The sequence below is a fragment of the Carassius auratus genome, chromosome 24 (genome assembly GCF_003368295.1).
Source record: "Carassius auratus strain Wakin chromosome 24, ASM336829v1, whole genome shotgun sequence".
Classification (NCBI taxonomy): domain Eukaryota; kingdom Metazoa; phylum Chordata; class Actinopteri; order Cypriniformes; family Cyprinidae; genus Carassius; species Carassius auratus.
Window position 1 is genome coordinate 7,614,147 of NC_039266.1, and position 19,073 is coordinate 7,633,219.

The 19,073-nt window shown below is 34.3% G+C and overlaps 3 protein-coding genes across 4 annotated transcripts in view; 1 reads left to right on the forward strand and 2 right to left on the reverse strand.

The window, feature by feature from the left end:
• The window catches only part of lyrm4b (LYR motif containing 4), a 44,724-nt gene extending 34,934 nt beyond the window's left edge, over positions 1-9,790 (forward strand). Inside the window, exon 3 of the mRNA XM_026200866.1 lies at positions 7,525-9,790. Coding sequence (XP_026056651.1) covers positions 7,525-7,593 — 69 coding nt within the window. The 3' untranslated portion in view covers positions 7,594-9,790. The remainder of the gene's footprint in view (positions 1-7,524) is intronic.
• On the reverse strand, positions 8,567-11,123 carry ppp1r3g (protein phosphatase 1 regulatory subunit 3G). Its single transcript, XM_026200865.1, has one exon. The coding sequence runs from the start codon at positions 11,080-11,082 to the stop codon at positions 10,291-10,293; it is 792 nt and encodes a 263-aa protein (XP_026056650.1). The 5' UTR covers positions 11,083-11,123; the 3' UTR covers positions 8,567-10,290.
• A 4,114-nt stretch (positions 11,124-15,237) lies between these two features.
• Positions 15,238-19,052, reverse strand: cyb5a (cytochrome b5 type A (microsomal)). Of its 2 annotated transcripts, none has more exons than XM_026200874.1 (5): positions 18,799-19,052; positions 17,981-18,109; positions 16,068-16,097; positions 15,897-15,968; positions 15,238-15,785 (listed from the first exon to the last, which is right to left on the reverse strand). In XM_026200874.1, the coding sequence occupies exons 1-4, from the start codon at positions 18,931-18,933 to the stop codon at positions 15,936-15,938; spliced, it is 327 nt and encodes a 108-aa protein (XP_026056659.1). In that variant the 5' UTR covers positions 18,934-19,052; the 3' UTR covers positions 15,238-15,785; positions 15,897-15,935. The 2 variants fall into 2 exon arrangements, with proteins under 2 accessions (XP_026056659.1, XP_026056658.1); XM_026200873.1 differs by having other exon boundaries at positions 15,940-15,968; positions 18,799-19,051.
• Positions 19,053-19,073: the final 21 nt, after the last annotated feature.

Sequence of the window (19,073 nt, forward strand, 5' to 3'; positions counted from 1 at the left end):
TAAACTATCAATCAGAGACCAGGGATGTAGTAGATTGTGTACAACAGGTTTATTCGCAAAGTTTTGATCATGCTGATCATTTACAAACCTTAGAAATGAGTTTATCAAATATGATACTGTAAATATAATACAGGCTTTATAGGGTTAAATGTACGAACACATGAATAATGTGCCACAGGCCATTCAGATGCCCTTCAGGTGCCCTGCCTGCTTTACTAGAAAACCCCAGTGCATTCTGGGACTGATTTTGTCAGTCTGTCTGGATGACCATGTGTTGGAGTCGATTGGAAGATCTCACAGCGGATTTGATTGTGGGATCATTTGGAGGTGATTTTGACCTTACTTTGAAGTCCTCGTTCGTCCTTTCGTTTCGAGTTCTGTTTGTTAAAGGCACAGTGGGAAATATCTGATGTTTTCAGCAGAAGTTTAATTTGAACCCGTGTTTGCACTCGTTAACCTTTCCCTGTGCAGTGTTTTATTATCTGCAGTGTTAAGTGAGCCGGTCTAATCGCAGGCGAGTCGTCCGCACATCAACATTCCCTTCAGGAATAGAGCACTGTGTACATGTTTCATCGTCATTTCCAGTGTACGGCTACCACAGCTTTTCTGCAGTGTCTGCAGTTGATCCACAGAATAAAAAAGAGCCGTGTGACACCTCTGTAGTGTGTGTTTGTGTGTGTGTGTGTGTGAGAGAGAGAGAGACTGGGAATCTGTGTGACATCCCAACAATGGGGTGCCTGCTGCAGCCGCATCAATTAACATGAGGCAGTGGCTGCTGTGCTCTGATTGGCCGAGAGATCTGTCATGTCATGGTCACAGCTCCGCCTCCAGCGCTATGAACACGCCCCCTGTGTGCAGTGTAGGTTTAGCTGCTGCTGCCCTCTTCTGGAAGAGCTGTGCACTCTCACACTTACACACTGTTCACTCATTTACAACCAAATGATTCATTTATTCACTATTTTAAAGGGTAATGTGCCAAAAGGATTTGTCCTAGAAGCTGCTAAGCTTGTAAATGTTCATTGTCTCATTTATCCCTGTAGTTAATGTAGGGCAAAGCCAAAAATGTCTTAACATTCATAACTGATATATTATATTATATTATGTTGCAAGGATTAAAATTACTTGAAATTTTTGCCTTTATTAAATCAAATAAATGATGTTTTTTGAGCTTGCTGTTTATGAATCACAATTTCCACAAAAATATCAAGTATAACTGTTATTTCAAGCATGTTTTTAAAAATAATATATTGTTTTATTTATTATGTTTTTTTTTTTTTTTGAGCAGTAAATTAGTATATTATTCTGATTTCTGAAGATCATGTGACACTGAAGACTGGAGGAATGATGCTGAAAATACAGCGGAGCATCACAGAAATAAATTACACTTTAACATGTATTACAACATAAAAGTTATTTTAAATTCTAGTAATATTTCTCAATATTATTGTTTCAGATTTAAACATTTTACTGTATTTTAGATCAAACGAGTGCAGTTATATTACATTATATTGCATTTTTATTTTATTATATTAATGTATACAGTAACAAACACACATATTCTGTATATATGTGTTTATATTTTACATCAATATATCACTTTGCAATAGTATTATTTTTGCTACCTGTCTCTGCAGGTAAACACAGGATTGCAGGAATTTTTACTTAAACTAAAATGTTGAAGTCCAGAACATCTTTATTCGACTTCAGTTTATTTATTTTTGTGTGTGTCTGTAAAGTGCATGAGTACATTCCCCATGCGTAGGAATAAACATCTTATATGACAAATACAAGTGTCTATTAAACATCACGTAAATGTATCATAATAATAGTAATATATATTGTCTGTGGCTGCTGTTTGCTCTCTGTGAGGGTGAGGGGTAACATAAGGCCACGGTTTTCTGAGGATGCTCTTTTCATGAACATCTCTGTCCTCAATGTCCTGAAAACACTCACCTGTGGCTCTCTAAAGCAGCATCCATCATGAAGCTGTGTAGATCTGCGCCATCTGGATATGTTTAGGTTTGGTTCTCAGATGTATAGGACAGCCAGCTGTAATCTCCCAGAATCCCCCTTCTCTGACAAACAGCCAGATGCTGTGCTGTCTTTGATAAACATCTGCCGCCAAACCTGCAGGGAGCACGAATATAGATGAAGTCTTCCTCCGAGGAGCCTTTAAGAGTTTGAGGAAGCCCAAGCCGTCATCTAGGATAGTCTTGAGCAGTCTGAGCTTGATTTACACACGTGTATTAGTTCTCATGTCCTCCTCTTGTAGTCCTCTCACATCAGTGTTTCTCAATGCACTCAACTCATTCAGACGGCAAAATGATGCACGCAGATCAGTTGCTGTAGCATGACGATCAAAATTCAAACCATTTCAGTCTTGAAATTCGAAAACGCTGCCAACCGGACGAATTGCAACATGTTTTAATACTATGTTACTACTAATAATAACTAATAATTGTAGTATTAGTAGTAATGATGGATGATGTCACTGATATTGATTTATCTAGAAAGCAGGGTGGATGAAGGCCTAGGCTGAAACATTTAAAATAATAGTAATAATAATAATAATAATGACTGCAAATAAGAAATACAAAGGTAGTAGCAGTAGTAAGAGGCATTTATATTGATATGTCTAAAAAACTTATATAATAACGTAATATAATGCTGATATATTTAATAAAATGTAATGACTGCAAATAAGAGACATAATATATTGTATTATCTTTGCATAATTGTAATAATAGTAGTAATAATAAGGTAACACTTTGCTTATTAGCATGTCTGTTATTAACATATTAGCTGTTTATTAGTGCTTATAAAGTACATATAATGCATGACATCCATAAACCCTAAACTTAACAACTACCTTATAAACTATTAATAAGCAGCAAATAAAGGGTTAATTGAGGCAAAAGTCATAGTTAATGGTTAGTTAATAGTGAGAACTGGACCCTAAAATAAAGTGTGACCAATAATAATAATAAAAGCATATACAGTACTAATATAATACTATTCTATTTTATTATATAAAATGATTATAATAATGTATACAATATATCATTTTTAAATTTTGTTTTATTTTTGCTAGTTTTGATATTGATGTCTATCTAGAAAAGCAGGGTGGCTGAAGGCCAATATGGTGCAAATATATATTTAATAAAACTGCAAATTATAAAAAAAACTGTAGCTGTAATGTTATTTTGTATAATTGTATTAGTAGTAATAATAATATTACTATATACTTCTATAATACAATTATTATTATTATTATTAGATACTCAAAATTAAATAACCCTTTTGCCATTTTTATGGTTTCTTTTTCTTGTTTCTTTTTATTTTATTTGAATCTGTAACCTCAGCAAAAACAGATCAAACATAAATTGTGTGAAGCATCCCAGGTGCAGTATATTGAGTGATTGCTCTCTCAGTTGTTCTGGTTCTCGGTCAGATATTGATGAGGTTGAGAGACGTGTCTGTGCTGGATGAGTGAGCCTGGAGTGTGATGTACCCAGCATGCACTGCTGATGTCAGGCCAAACAGAAAGAGCTGTGATGGCGCAGCACAAACCGTCCCGAGGAGAGCCGAGAGAGTCTCGCTGTCCTCTTCAGTTTGTCAAGAAGAGCATCCTCTGAACTATATTAAAAACATTTGTTTCTGAATATCTATTTTGGCTGTTCAGAGTCTTTAAAGCATTGAAATATTATTATTCTCGAATAAATTATTCTTTAGTATGAAACAATTACAATATTTTCTTAGAGAGAAGCCTTTGCACACTTTTACAATTATGCCCTTCATAACTTGCCCCCCAAAATTATATTTTTCATTGATATAATTTCGTGTTTTTGTTTTGATTTCTGCTGTGTTGTTTTGAATCTTTTTGTTGTATTATTTCTGTTTGTTTGTTTGTTTGTTTTTGACAATGTTTTGTTTTGCTTTTTTTCTGGTTTTGTTTAGTTTTTTGTTTTGTCATTGTTTGCTTTGTTTCTGTTTTTTTTGTTTGTTTGTTTGTTTGTTTTTTCATTGTTTGCTTTGTTTTCTGGGGGTTTTTTGTCATTGTTTGCGGTTTTCAGTTTTTTTTTCATAGTTTGCTTTTTCTGGTTTTGTTTAGTTTTTTGTTTTTTCATTGTTTGCTGTGTTTTCTGTTGTTGTTGTTTTTTTAATTGTTTGCTTTGTTTTCTGGTTTTATTTAGTTTTTTTGTCATAGTTTGCTTTTCCTGGTTTTGTTTAGTTTTTTGTTTTTTCATTGTTTGCTGTGTTTTCTGTTGTTGTTTTTTTTAAATTGTTTGCTTTGTTTTCTGGTTTTATTTAGTTTTTTTGTCATAGTTTGCTTTTCCTGGTTTTGTTTAGTTTTTTGTTTTTTCATTGTTTGCTGTGTTTTCTGTTGTTGTTTTTTTTTAATTGTTTGCTTTGTTTTCTGGTTTTATTTAGTTTTTTTGTCATAGTTTGCTTTTCCTGGTTTTGTTTAGTTTTTTTTCATTGTTTGCTGTGTTTTCTGTTTTTTTTTTTGTCATTGCTTTGTTTTCTGGTTTTTTTTTTTTGTTTGTTTGTTTGTTTTTTCATAATTTGCTTTGTTTTATGGTTTTGTTTTGTTTTTTGTCATTGTTTGCTGTTTTCTGTTGTTTTTTTTGTTTGTTTTGTCATAGTTTGCTTTTTCTGGTTTTGTTTAGTTTTGTTTTGTCATTGTTTGCTTTGTTTTCTGTTTTTTTTTTTATTTTATTTTTTTTCATAGTTTGCTTTGTTTTATGGTTTTGTTTTGTTTTTTGTCATTGTTTGCTGTTTTCTGTTGTTGTTTTTTTGTTTGTTTTGTCATTGTTTGCTTTGTTTTCTGTTTTTTTATGATTATTTCTTTATTTATTTATTTCATTGTTTGCTTTGTTTTCTGGTTTTGGGATGTTCTTTTTTTATGTTTTGCTTTGCTTTTAAAGGCTTAACTTTTTTCCCAAATTTGATTCATCACAGTTTAACACATTTTCACTCATAATAGCATTTCCCAATAAGAGTCGGGAAAGCTAACTACATAACGACAGATAGATTTTGTACACCGATTGTACCTTTTTTTTCCCTGAGAGTGTGTGTTAGTGTTTGTGTTAGTGTTGTTTACACCAACAGTTCAGCATCAGTCTGACCTTATACTTACTAAATACTTGACTTCATTCGAGCCAGCTGGCCGCTTGACTCCTCCGTTTGGCACCTGGACCACAATGCACCTTGCTCCCTCGTCGTCCCATCAGTCATCTGGCTGTGCACCCTCGAGATCCTGCGCTCGTCTGCATCAGCGTCCCGCTCTCCTCTGTTTTAAAGAGAGGTTATGGACAGCGGCTGAAGTTGACAGATGGTTCGTGTCACAGTGACGCAGGGGATATTTACCATGCTCTGAAATGGATCTTAATGTTCCTCTTTGCTGAGCCATCGCTATGAAAACTGAACATGTGCACCTCCTTCACCAACCTTGCTTCAGTTCTGGTGCGTCTTCATAACCGATGGCTTTCTTGACTCTCTTTGAGACGTCTTTAATACAGTATCTGTGTGTTGTGTTCAGCCGGAGCATCGGTCAAACACTGTGAGCTGGTGTTTAACAAATTTAACACGAGGGGATAATTAGAGAAGGATTATGCTTCTGCTGAGAAATCACAGCTACTCACTTCTCTTATTCCGGGCTGTTTCGTTTCAGACAGACCTGATGATAGATGAGTCCCAACATGATAAATATCTTGTGACAGACGAATATAAAGATTTAGCAGTGGGTTGTATTTTATATAGCGTATGTATACATTTGCATTTATGCAGTGTGAGGGGAAAAATATGAAATATCATATAATATGGACTAAATTATGCTTCCAAAACTAAATAATAGCTTTTTATATTGTCATTAAGTCTGAAGTAAATTATTTTAAAAACAAAGTCAATATTATTTTAGGGGAAACACAACAGAAAATCCATGGGTGGTATTATTATTATATTTTGTAAATGTGTTATAAATTATTCTGTTAAACATGTTATTAATTTCTTATAAACATGTCTCCAAAATTGAATAATTGGCCTTTTACTAAAAGACTAAAATCTTTTTTTTTTTTTTTAATGATCTGGAAAATATTTACTTTATTTTAACATTATTTTTTTTTTACTGAATACTAGTACTACTACTAATAATGTTAATTAGCCTATTTGTATTTGTGCAAAAAAAAAAAAATATTTTGTTGATAACTCTTAAAAAATAAATATATTTCTTAAAATTTTGGACCCCATTACTAAATTCTCTGTTGGTTTTTAACATATTCAACAATCGTCGATTGACTTGACTGATTCACAATAGCAGTTCCCTTTTGCATCCAATATTTATTTTGTGAATTTATGTGAATTTGATCTCAGGAGTTTGGGAACTTCTTGTTGTTGTTAGTTGATTCTTCTTTACCTCATTACTGGCGTCTTCCATCTTGCCTCAATCTACATTTCTGACGACCCTCTTCATCTGCTCTCTATATTACCGGATCCAATGTTAGACAATGAAAAACTCTCTTATTCATAACCAGCATTAGACATCTTGTCCCTTTGTGAGTCACGCGCTCCAGAGATGTGTTGCTCAGCTCATGTTTGGTTCTCAGCGGTTTGACTGATCGTACAGTCTGATCAGTTCCTGCAGTGTTGGTGATGGATGTCTCGAACACTCAGTTTTCACACACAATCGGTTTGTCCTCGTTCATCGTGAAGGCCACATCTCTGGCCTGACTCTCTGTTCAGTATTGATTCAGCAGAGGAGCGCTGAAATCACAGACAAACAAAGATAACAACATATTCTTTGGACTTTAGTGCACTCTCCTAACACAATCGCTCTGATATTACATGCATATCTGCCATTCCACACAGCTTGTCTTATTAAAATATATGCTGTGAAGTTCCTCTCATTGGTTTTTCTGAAGCTTTAAGAACAAATGTTGATGTTTGGAGGGGTGTTAATAGGTTAAAACATTAATCTTGTGTTTTTAGGTACAATAGATCATTTCAAAATTATAAAATCTGAAATTTGCCTCTCAATATTTTCCCTTTAAAAAGCGTGTTCTGCTTATTTAGATGTTATTAGTTACATAAAACCTCTCTCTCTGTCTTTATATACATATAACCTATATTAGCGCAACTTATTATATTTTGTTTAGTTTTATATATACGTGCATCAGAATGTATAAATTTAAAATAAATAGTTTTATGCAAACCAAATGATGTCAAATGAGCGAAGATATTATTGTTCTTCTGTTATTATGTTAGTGGTGCACTTTTTTTGTTGGTAAAATTGAGATTTGCGAATTAAAATTTGCCAAATAAAACCTTCAGTTGACTTTTCTTTTGATAAAGTCCTATGTTTAATCTATAAATGAATTATCTTTGACAAGTTCTCTCTCCAACATTTACGCCAAACAAGAAACCATTCATTTTACTGTGTACGCATGGGACGTTTGATTTAATACTGTAAATAGTATAGTGTTTAATCTTTCGGCTATTTTAAGTTGGTGTGTTCTCTGTCCACAGGTGTGTATAGGGAAGATGTTTGAGACCCAGAAGACGGTCGTGGAACAGGAGGAACAGAAGAGCGACTGAAGTGGCGCCGGAGTGGATTGAGGCTCAGACATCTGCCTCATGTTTGGGTCCATCTCACGTCCACTCCAGTTTACACAGTCGTTTAATACTCTGCGTGCCATGAAATGATCTAGAATTGTACATAATGTAGTATTTTTCATGCTTTTGTGGTTAATGTTGCAATAAAACCATGTCATTTCCATTTCTCTGAGCGGGGTTTTCTGAGTAAATGTCAGTTTTCATTGATCTGTTTCCTAAAGGTTGTGTTTTCACCGGGGGTAAAGGTGTCTGACAAGGCCAAAGGGTTAAAAATAGCTCTTTCTGTTAGTTTTCAGTGAGCGATGGCCTAGTAAAAGCTGACCGGTATAAAGATCACATTACTCAACACCTACCAACAGAGAGTGAATAGCAAACGCAAGCAGTTTTGATAAAAGTCTTGTGTTCATGGCCCAAATATGACCCAGTTTTACGTGCATCATCTAAACAGACATGACATGAAATCAAGAGACAGAAACACTTGCATTAATCCATACAGTGTTAAAGAGACTCTTTTATTTGGATCTCTATTTCATTGTGATATTAAAAGCAAACATATTTAAAAAAAAAGAATATAATTTGTTGTCATTATATTCTTAAATGTTTTGTTTAATCAAGTTTACTATTGGTTTTGCTTCCTTTAGTAGCTTAAATATTCGTAGTCTCGTAAGATGTAATGCATTTTCCCAATTTATGGTATATATAATACCTTCATCTTTTAAATGGTAAATGACAAGACCATTTTTCCTGTATGTAATATTGTTTAACAACCAGGTCTTACATAAGTACCATCTGATCTATATTTACTTGAGCGGTTTTATTTACAAATCTGGAACGTCAGCCTTGATATCCATTTCACATCCACAGTGTTTGTTTGCGGTTTTGGTTTGGTTTATATCACATTGACAGTGCAGATTTCCCTAATGCAAGTAAAAATGAAGAACATGCACACTATATATCCAAAGATATTTTAATTGCATCTCAATGGTTGACATTTCATCCTGGTACTGTTGTGTCAAGTCGGAAAAAATGGAAATGGTTACATACAGTAAGCATCATTTGTATTCGTATAATCCCAGCCGCTAAATGAAATCAATTCTGCATTTGTGAAGAATATTTACATATTTTCAAACAAACATTTGCATATTGCAAAACAGGAGAACTTCTTCCCTCTGCACTGCTCGTAGTCAAACAGATGCATCGAGCATACAACGCTTGGAGAAACTGCAGCAAAGCTGGACTAAAATAAAAGATAGTTTATCTCTGATTACAGACCTGCTTTACTGGTCTGTTAACACACATTGAGAGAACTCTAAATATTTCGTTTTAATGTCTTCCAGCACTTTATACAGTACTTTGGAAGCTTGTTTCCACCCTGAGACAAAAATAATAATAATATTAATAATAAAGGTAATTGCAATTGCTTTTTTAATCTTTAAAAAGGTAGAATTGCAAGATATAAACTTGAAAGTATGACAAAAGTCTTTAAAAAATATTTATGAACTGTTTTAATTTTATTCAGCAACAGAAAAAAAATAGCATAGTCAGAATTTGCATAAAAAACTGAATTCTGTGTTTATATATATATATCACAATTCTGAATTATGAGTTAACATGTCATTGATGAATACTCTCAGATCAAACTACATTTATTTGACCCAGATAAAACTGCTGACCGTCCATAACTGACCGCTGTATTGTGTTCTCAGTGTTGAGCCTCTTCATTCACATCTTGACAGTAACTGTGCATGAGCTTTGATAGAAACAACACATTTTGCATTATTATTAAAAGGCTTGACTCATTTGTGAAGCAAAACCAGCATAAAGTAACGTGTGTGATTCCTTGCATCATTTCAGTGTACAACAAAGTCAATTCTTTCATCATTTGCTCATCCTCATGTCATTTCAATGTGAGTTTTTCTATGAGATGTTTGGGAGAATGTCCACGCTGCTCTTTTCAGTTCGACAAAAAGACACAGCAGCCTAAAGAGGGGCTGGCAAGCTCCAAAAAGGACAAAAAACGCCATGAGGTGTAGTATAAAGTCTTCCCAAGTGTAAAGCTCCTATGTCTGATTTGCAAAGTCGAAAGTGTCAAATGTCATTGGTTCTCGAGGCATAGTCTGGTTCCGCCACAGCATTAACAAAATAAATTATTTAATAAATAAAAGGTTAAATAGATAACCCGGATTAATTTATCAGAATGAAACGCACACAAAAATAACAACTTATGACAATTATGTATTTTCTTCTTAAAACATTGCAAATTCACATCTCGCAATTCTAATTTTTCTTAAAGTTTCTGAAAGTCTGATTTCTGAGATAAAATGTAGCAATTATCTTTAAAAAAAATGTTATTCCTATGACAAAACAGGTTTCAATTCAAACTTGAAATGACTGCAGAAGAAAGTTTTTTTAGAAAATAAAAAATTATAAACGGACAGGACATATGGGCCACATTTATGGCACTTTTATTGTGTTTTGCAGCTAAACAACCCTCATCCACTTTCTATGAGCAGCTTGGGCATTCTGCAAAATATCTTTCCACGGGATTGGAACAACATGAGGGTGACTAAACGATGAAGGATATTTCATTTTGTGTAAACTCTTTCTAGGAGGTGTCAGTCCTCTCTATTTGTCCTCGTCTGTCTCTCTGAAGGCTGTAACGGTGCTCGGTGAAACGCTTCATATCGCGTGGAAAGCCGCGGTGTCGCTGGATGACGAGCTGTGCTGCTTCAGAGAGTAGTTCATCCCATCGTTGTTGTCCCAGAACTCAGAGTTATCATCCCTCATGTACACGGCGAAGTGCACAGCAGCGCTCGGACCTAAGAAAGGGGGCGTGAACATGGTGAAGGAGAAGCGCTCTCCGCGCGCCCTGTGCTCTGTGGGCACGCGCATAGCTTGCGCGTCCACGAACGACAGCCAGTCGTTGAAAGTATACCTGATGCCGACCTCTCTCGCTCCTAACGCCCGTATGATCCCGCGGACATCAAACTGCGTGACCGTGACGCTTTCCAGCGCGACGCGACAGCGCGTCAGCCGCGTCTCCAAGTCACCGGAGTCCACGGGCGTCTTGAACGCCGGGACCAGATAGTCCAGAGCCAGAGAGGACTTGATGTTCACGCACAAGTCATCCATGATCTCCCGGTCCCTGTGGAGGGGGAAGCTCTTCAGCCTGGTGAAGACTTTAGCTGGGATCTGAGGATCGTCGCTGCTGCTGAAGTGCTTGACGCTCGCCAGATTCAAGCCGAGCGCGTCCGCGAACTTCACGCGTTTGCTGCAGTTCTGGGAGATCTGGTGGTACAGGCTCGCCTGCTCTGGATACGCAGGTAAGGACTTGGCTCTTCTCCTGTCTTTCAGGAACTCGGGTATCTCGTCGGGTTGAAGATCATCATCGGAGTCCAGTCCGTTCTCCATCTGCTCCTCATTCATTATGTCCGTCATCCCAGGTTTGTGATCTCCGGTGACAGAATGCATCACTCCAGAGGCGCACAGATGCGCGCGCCTATATTGGTGCTTTGTCTAGTAATCAGTTACAAGCTGGTTACGCCCACTACACTAGACAGACAGATGAGTGGATTCACTGGCTCAGAGAGAGAGAGAGAGAGAGATCAACATGCGCCTCTACACACTTTTTTTTTTTTTTTTTTGAATCATTGGCTATAAAAATGTTGTTTTGTGACATAAATGATTGATCTAATTTGTCCCGCATAATATAATATCATTACAGTAATTTATTTAGAACACAGTTTATAAAAAATAATATATATATTTTTTAACATTTCTAAATTATAGCACGACAGTGTTTTTAATAAATAAATACATGCAGTACTGTTAAATGTATAGTGTAATCATGTGTAATCTTATACACTGACCATCTCAGGAAGAGCCAAGCTCATACCCTAAATATACAATAAATACCTCTTTAATATCCTGCAAAATATATGGGTATATAAATGTTTTATTTATTTACTATATAAATGATTAAAAACATTTTCCTTAATATTAACATTAAAGTAGGCTACTTTATATTGAATAAATAAATAAAGTGCATGCTGTAATGTGAAGTTTTGAATGGACCATACTGTATACAGCCGTTCTTTTCTTTAGATTTCATTGCTCATGTTGCATTCCTAGAGATTTTACGTCTCAGGGATTCCTCACACTTTCACTTGTCTGTTTTCACTTGGTGTGTGTGTGTGTGTGTGTGTGTGTGTGTGTGTGTGGAAATTGTCTGTTTTCTCTCACTCTGAGGTCACTGATGCATGCTGCCGTTGCAGAGCTGTGCGCTGCTAGTGAAATATGCAACACCTGATGCTCTGACAACATAGAAAACTATTAACAGATCTTTTTTCTTATTTGAAATATAAGTTACTATTAACATCTTGTTTATTGAAGAACATCAGATTGACAATCATGCATTTTGTCTGATTACCTGCGGCACTGGAGACCTACGAGAAAGGGACATTCAGTGAAAGTGCTTTAAAGGGAAACATTTAAACAGCTGCTGGAAACGGGCAACAGGTTTCTGCACAGGTGGAACCAGCAAGAGTGTAAACAGGCTACAAAGTGTCCATATGTGTCTCTGTGTCAGTACAGCAGTCCACATCTGATGTCCACAGGTCAGTGAGATCTTAAAAACACGCTGTTATCACGGACAAAACAAACACACTGTTACAACACCACTAATGTCCAGCTACAACACGAGTGCACGGATACACTTGACCTACGGCTTCTGATTGACGTGTTTTCATGCCTTGAGCATTGTGTAAAGAGCAGTTTAAATGGTATTACAGGCTGACAGCACAATACATGATGAGCAGGGATGGGCAGAAACACATACAAATCTATTTTCAAATAAAATACCAAACACCTTAACTTTAAGTGTATCAAAATAAGCAGCCACACCATGCATCAAAACAAACGGCTGTATTTGTGTTTTAAAAATACTAAATACTTTTACAAGGGAGCATGGCATTTCTTGGCAAACCTTCCATCGAGTGGCTTATTTGATCAATCCCTTCACTATACTGTATTACACTCACTCAGTTGATTAAGTAAACAGTGTTTGATAGCAACAGCGAGTCGTGCAATAAATCTAACATATGCAACCAGTTATTCTCATATCACTGTGATCTCCCAGATTTAAAGTAACCATCAGTTTTATGTTTAACAGTTTGCGAAAGACTCATAATTGTATCCTAATTGAGTTACTTGGTAACTTGGCATCTAGTCTCTGCATTTTTATGATGCAATCATGTAGACTTTAAAACTATAAATATACAAAACACTAAAGTATTTTGATACAAAACATGAAGCCATTTTCATCAACCTATCCAATACAAATGACAACATCCTATTTTATATTTCAAAAACATGCATCTTAAACACTGCCCGCCCCTGATGATGAGGTCTATTTAATAATCAAAATAAGATCTGATATTTAATATGAGCATGTATTCTGTTTCTATTTACCTGTAACACACTTGAACAGAAGAGTCACCACATTAGATTTAAATGAGGAATAATGAAACAAGGTGTTTGCAACGAGGTGCTTCACCAGCAGATGTCAGTGGAGAAACATTGCTTGACTACCAAAGGTCTGACATTATTAATATGATGAGATCAAAACTATTTCACACTTCTGGACGTCACTCCAGTGGACAACACATGTCAAACTAGATATCTGTGCTTAAAGGGAAGTTCATTCAAAAATTAAAATTGCTCATGCTCAGGACATCCAATATACACATGATGATGATGATTTGTAGAAATGTAGCATTGCATTAGTGTCTCAGCAATGGATGCTCTGCAGTGAATGGGTGCCGTCAGAACGAGCTGATAAAAACATCACAATAATCCACAGTACAAATCGTACAGATCTTCCTTGTGCAATGCTTCATTTTAAAAGTGCATGTGCATAATGTATAATGTGTACTGAAAAAAGATTCCAGAAAATCACAATCGGTTTCTTTGTTTATTGGAATACAGTAAAGCTGAATGATATGTCTGCTGCATTCAGTCAATGTGACATAAAACAATTTGCACAATGTTACAATGTGTGGTTCTCTCAGTCGTTAGCATTAGTGTGGAGCAGCTTCTGTTTCAGAGCAGTGAACACACACCGTCACATCTGGAAGGATGTTTCTATGGGAAAGTATCAAGTATATTACATTCATTTTTGTAAAAGAAAAAAAGGGAATGCATGAGCACCGTTTACACATCAATGTGTAACTGGCAGCCAAAAATATGATTATTACAGTGTTGCTGTTCACTACAGATAATAACATGCGGAGACTTCTAGCTGATTGTCTAAGCACAGGATGATCATTTTGGTTAAATTGTTTCACCCCAAATTCTAAAGAAAATATGACTTTTTTATGACAATTAAACTAAATCTCTTCCCACTGTCATTATGATAATGCTAAAAAAGTATATATACACTACCGGTCAACAGTTTGGGATCAGAAGGATTTTTAATGTTTTTACAGGAGTCTCTTCTGCTCATCAAGGCTGCATTAATTTGATCAAAAACACAGCAAAAAAAATATTATAATGTAAAATAAAGTTTTTCTATTTTTATATACATTAAAATCCAATTTATTTTCAGCATCATTCCCCCAGTCTTCAGTGTCACACGATCTTCAGAAATCAGTCTGATATGATGATTTACTATCAGAGCTGATTTTTTTTTTTTGGAAGCTGTGATACTTTTTTTTTTTTTTTGGATTCTTTGATGAATAAATGATGAATAAAAGAAGAGCATTTATTTAAAATAGAAATATTTTCTAACAATATACACTAAAATATACACTTCAATAGTTTGGGGTCGGGACATTTTTAATCTTTCTTTTTTTTTTTAAAGAAATTAAAACTCTTATTCAGCAAGGATGTGTTAAGTTGTTAAGAAGTGATAGCAAAGATTTATATTGTTAGAAAATATTTGTATTTGGAATAAATGCTGTTCTTTTTTAACTTATTATTCATCAAAGAATCCTGAAAAAAGTATTGCAGTTTCCCAAAAAAAAAAAAAAAAAGGTGATAATTCTAATAATAAATCATCATATAAGGATGATTTCTGAAGATCATGTGACACTGAAGACTGGAGGAATGATGCTGTTGGAAATTCAGCTTTGCATCACAGCAATCAATAATATTTTAAATGATATTTAAATAGAAACCATTATTTTATACTGTAATAACATTTTTCAAGATGACTGTTTTTTTCTGTATTTTTGATCAAATAAATGAAGAACACTCCTTTAAAAAACATTAAAAGTCTCAATGATCCAAATTTTTGAATGGCAGTGTATGAGTGAAAAAAATAAATAAATAAATATATATATATATATATATATATATATATATATATATATATATTTCAATTTTTAATATACATTAAAATCTAATTCATTTTCAGCATCATTCCCCCAGTCTTCAGTGTCACATGATCTTCAGAAATCAGTCTGATATGATGATTTACTATCAGAGCTCAAAGACATTATTTTTTTATTTTTTTTTTTCATTTTGGAGATAAATGTGCATATCATCAGATTCACTCTTTTTTTGCAGAATATCCACTGAATCTGTCAGATTTGGCATATATATAACCAGAGTTTTTAATATATACTGTATAAACCGTAACATCTGGCATTTTATTTATTCTCCTGTTAAGAATTTGTTCATTTGTATAATTTCCCTCTGGTCCAAGTACAATCAACTTAATGAAGATTAACAGCATCTGAAGTGAAACTAAATTATTTCTTTGAGGAACAAAATGCTGTTTTTATGCGTGTGTGTAATATTCAGGATATCCCCCACTTCAGCATAGACATTTAAATGGTACACGCACAGTACTACATGACAGAAAACAATTAAGACAGTCAAAACTTCATCTTTAGTATGTGTATTTATAATGCTATGTCTAAGATATCCTTTCATGTATCATAAAAACATCTGTATATATAGATCAGTATTTAAATCTCAATGGGTTTGTGACAACAAACATAGAAACGAACACAAACGTTGCCTTCATTAGGAGACTCTTTATAGTAATAGGAAAACCTGAAAAGGGTTAAGAGAGAGAAGCATCCCATCATGCCTCCTCAGCCGTGTAGATACGGTACATCATGGTGACGATCAGCGCGGCGAGGGCAGGAATCAACCAGTTTGACCACCAGCTGGAACAAAGCACACGCTAATTAGCTTGAATTATTAATTGTAATCTTGCTATTTCTGTGCTACAATGGAAAGTGTGTAACAACATCCACATCTAGCGTTGTGTGCGTTACCTTTATTCGTAGGCACAGCATTCGGTCGTTCTTTTGAACTTACCTTGTGCTTTCTTGTGCGCTCGTTGATACCTATTAAACAGAGTAACACATGTGTCTAGGTGTTTCCACACAATGCAAGTCCAAAAAAAAGAGTTTGTTAAAATCATAAGCTTGGTTTGATTTACGTACTGGTGGTTTGACAAACTTGTCCCTGTCATCCTGCGAGAAATACAGAGGAGGAGAGACATGAATAAAAATATCACAGGCTTTTTAACAACAAAGTAAACTAATTAGCATGTCTTACCGAGCACACTGTGACTAAAACCTATTAATCAGCTTTACACTGGTTTATAAAATAACTACTACTGTATAAAGCTATTTATAGTGTGTAAATAAATATTAACATAACTGTTCATTCTATTTTATGTTATTTGCACTAAACAAGGCTGCATGTATTTGATCATTAATACAGTAAAAACATTCATATTGTGACATATTATTAAAATTTATAATAACTATTTTCTATTTAAATATCTGTTAAAGTGTAATTTATTTCTGTGATGCTCCGCTGTAATTTCAGCATCATTCCTCCAGTCTTCAGTGTCACATGATCTTCAGAAATCAGAATAATATGATGATTTACTGCTCAAGAAACATTTCTGATTTTAACAGATCTCTTTATTTCCCCCCAGGACTCTTTGATGAATAGAAAAGTTAAAAAGAACAGCATTTATTGGAAAATCTTCTGAAACACTAAACATTTAATTGTCACTTTTGATTAAATTAATGCAGCAATTAAAGTATTTTAAAATTAGTGCGGTCAAACGATTGATTTCATCCAAAATATTAAAAAAAAAAATTGTTTACATAATATATGTGCAATGTTTATTTATTATGTATATATAAATACACACACATACAGTATATCTATTGAAAATATTTACATGCATATACATTTATATATTTACATTATTATATTTTATATTATATATAAATATAATTAATATATAAACAATTTTTTCCTTAAATGTATACATGCATCTGTGTGTCATATATACATATACATATACACATATATATATATATATATATATATATATATATATATATATACACACCACACATACATATATTATGAAAAAAAAAAAAAAAAATATATATATATATTTTTTTTTTTTTTTTTTCATAATATATGTATGTGTGGTGTGTATATATATATATATATATATATATATATATATATATATAATGATTTGTGTATATATATGTATATATATAAAATAATATATATATATATATATATATATATATATATATATATATATATATATATATATATATATATATTATTTTGGATGCAATTAATCACGAATAATTGTAAAAGTATTTTCTAAAAAAAAAAAAAAAAAAAAAAAAAATCTAAACAAAAATTATTGTTAATTATATAATTTGGGTCATTCAAAAAAAAAAAATATTGTTATCTATTTAAAAAATACTTAAATTCTACTTCTTTAAATCTGAATGGCTGAGTCCTGCTCTATTCCTGTCACAGAAACGGTCTGATAGTATCTGTGCTGAATCCGGCAGCATTACAGATCCTCCGATGGGAATAAAAATGGCTTCCAAGTTATTGATAGTATCTCAAGCCCCTGTACGTCTGTGAAAACATCTCAGATTTCATGAGATGCATCTATGAATCAACAGGTCTGATGTTGTCCAGGAGGAGAAATCAAGACTTTTGTTGGATCCTTCCCAGATATATCAGGGGCTGACTGAGACGTAAGTGTTGTGTGTGTTTTTAACTTTATAACTTCACGGAAACCATGAATCGTTAATGACTACTCATGCCTTTTCGTATGCCAGCGCTGAAAGATGGCTGCAAAGCAACACATGCAAAACAAGACTTTGAAAAACAAGCAAGGTGCAATTTAAAATCCCAGCCCCTGAGAGTAGTCTAGCTTTTATTCTATTTTCATAAGAGTAGAAATAGAGTATATTGTGAATATATGTTTCTTAGAAAGCAGTTAAGAACTTAATTAGCTGTATTAATCTTAATGCTTTATCAAAAGGCGTTCTTCTCACTATTGCTCTGGCAGACTTACTGGATGCAGCTCTCCTATGAGAAAAGAGCTGGCCATCTCTCGTGCATCTGTGGAGTGACCCACATCTTCAAAACTCTCGGTGGCATCTCCACCCGCCTGCTCTCGCAGCACCTCCTCTCCACCCGGGTGCTGCGGACACCAGCAAACACAGTGCATCAGATCATCACCACTAATGCTTACTCATAATACACTTCTGACCTTTGAAACATGTTGCCTAGGAATTTATCAGTTGATTTAAGTTAAACGGTGCATGCAACTTGAAATACCTCATGTGCATTTTTAGATCTAGCAAGAGTAATGTTACTAGATTAAGTGGTTCTCTAGATTTAGATCATATGGGAAGAGGTGAAATGTTAGGTTTGGGTGGTTATATAATCTATTGCAGCAAGGTAGTGCGCAATGTAACTATTGCTTCACATGAATCTGAATCAAAAATAATAATGTGCATTTGATCTTTAAATGAATTATATAAGGTATACTTTTCAAAAAATGCACTGATGCTTATTATTCCACACTTTACATATCATTTGCAAACTGTTGTTATCTTTTCGGTCCAACTTTGAGGGCACTTGGCAAAGGTCACACCATTCAACACGTAACGTTACTTACTTTTCAAACTCTTGTGCAAGGCGTTTTTAAATGTATTCGTGCATTATGTATATTTTATTCATGCATTACACAATTCTAGTGGAACGGTGCTTGTTTACACAATGCAATACATGCACCTAACGTTAATGCATGCATTTCACAATCCCAGAACGACAATCCTTTAATGCGAATATTTTTGTGAACATTTGAAGCTCTGTTTTAAAACTCACCTCCTCGAGAAACTTTGTGACGTCGTACACTTTATTATTAATGATAATCCATGTGCTTTTAAAAGAGTTCCGTTCCTCCACCTCTGACAGTCGATAATATTTAACACCCTTTCCGTCTGTTTCGTTGTTTTCCATTTGTTTGTTTGTTTAAAAGTGTATTATTTGTTCTTAAGGTTATAAAAACTCTCCCTTGTGAATCGATCAGCTCACGTACTTCAATAGTGGACTGTCCAACTATTGTATTTCCCAACTCGCCAGGCAACGCCCATTCCGCT

Bases quoted from the DNA above. Each gene is read 5' to 3' on its own strand.
- ppp1r3g (XM_026200865.1), bottom strand. From the start codon at position 11,082: ATGCATTCTGTCACCGGAGATCACAAACCTGGGATGACGGACATAATG.
- cyb5a (XM_026200873.1), bottom strand. From the start codon at position 18,933: ATGGAAAACAACGAAACAGACGGAAAGGGTGTTAAATATTATCGACTG. The intron at 16,098-17,980 runs GTAAGTCTGCCA...TATTTCTCGCAG, and splicing joins TCATAGGAGAGCTGCATCCA to GATGACAGGGACAAGTTTGT. The intron at 15,786-15,939 runs GTAAGTTCAAAA...GCTTTGTTCCAG, and splicing joins AGCGCACAAGAAAGCACAAG to CTGGTGGTCAAACTGGTTGA.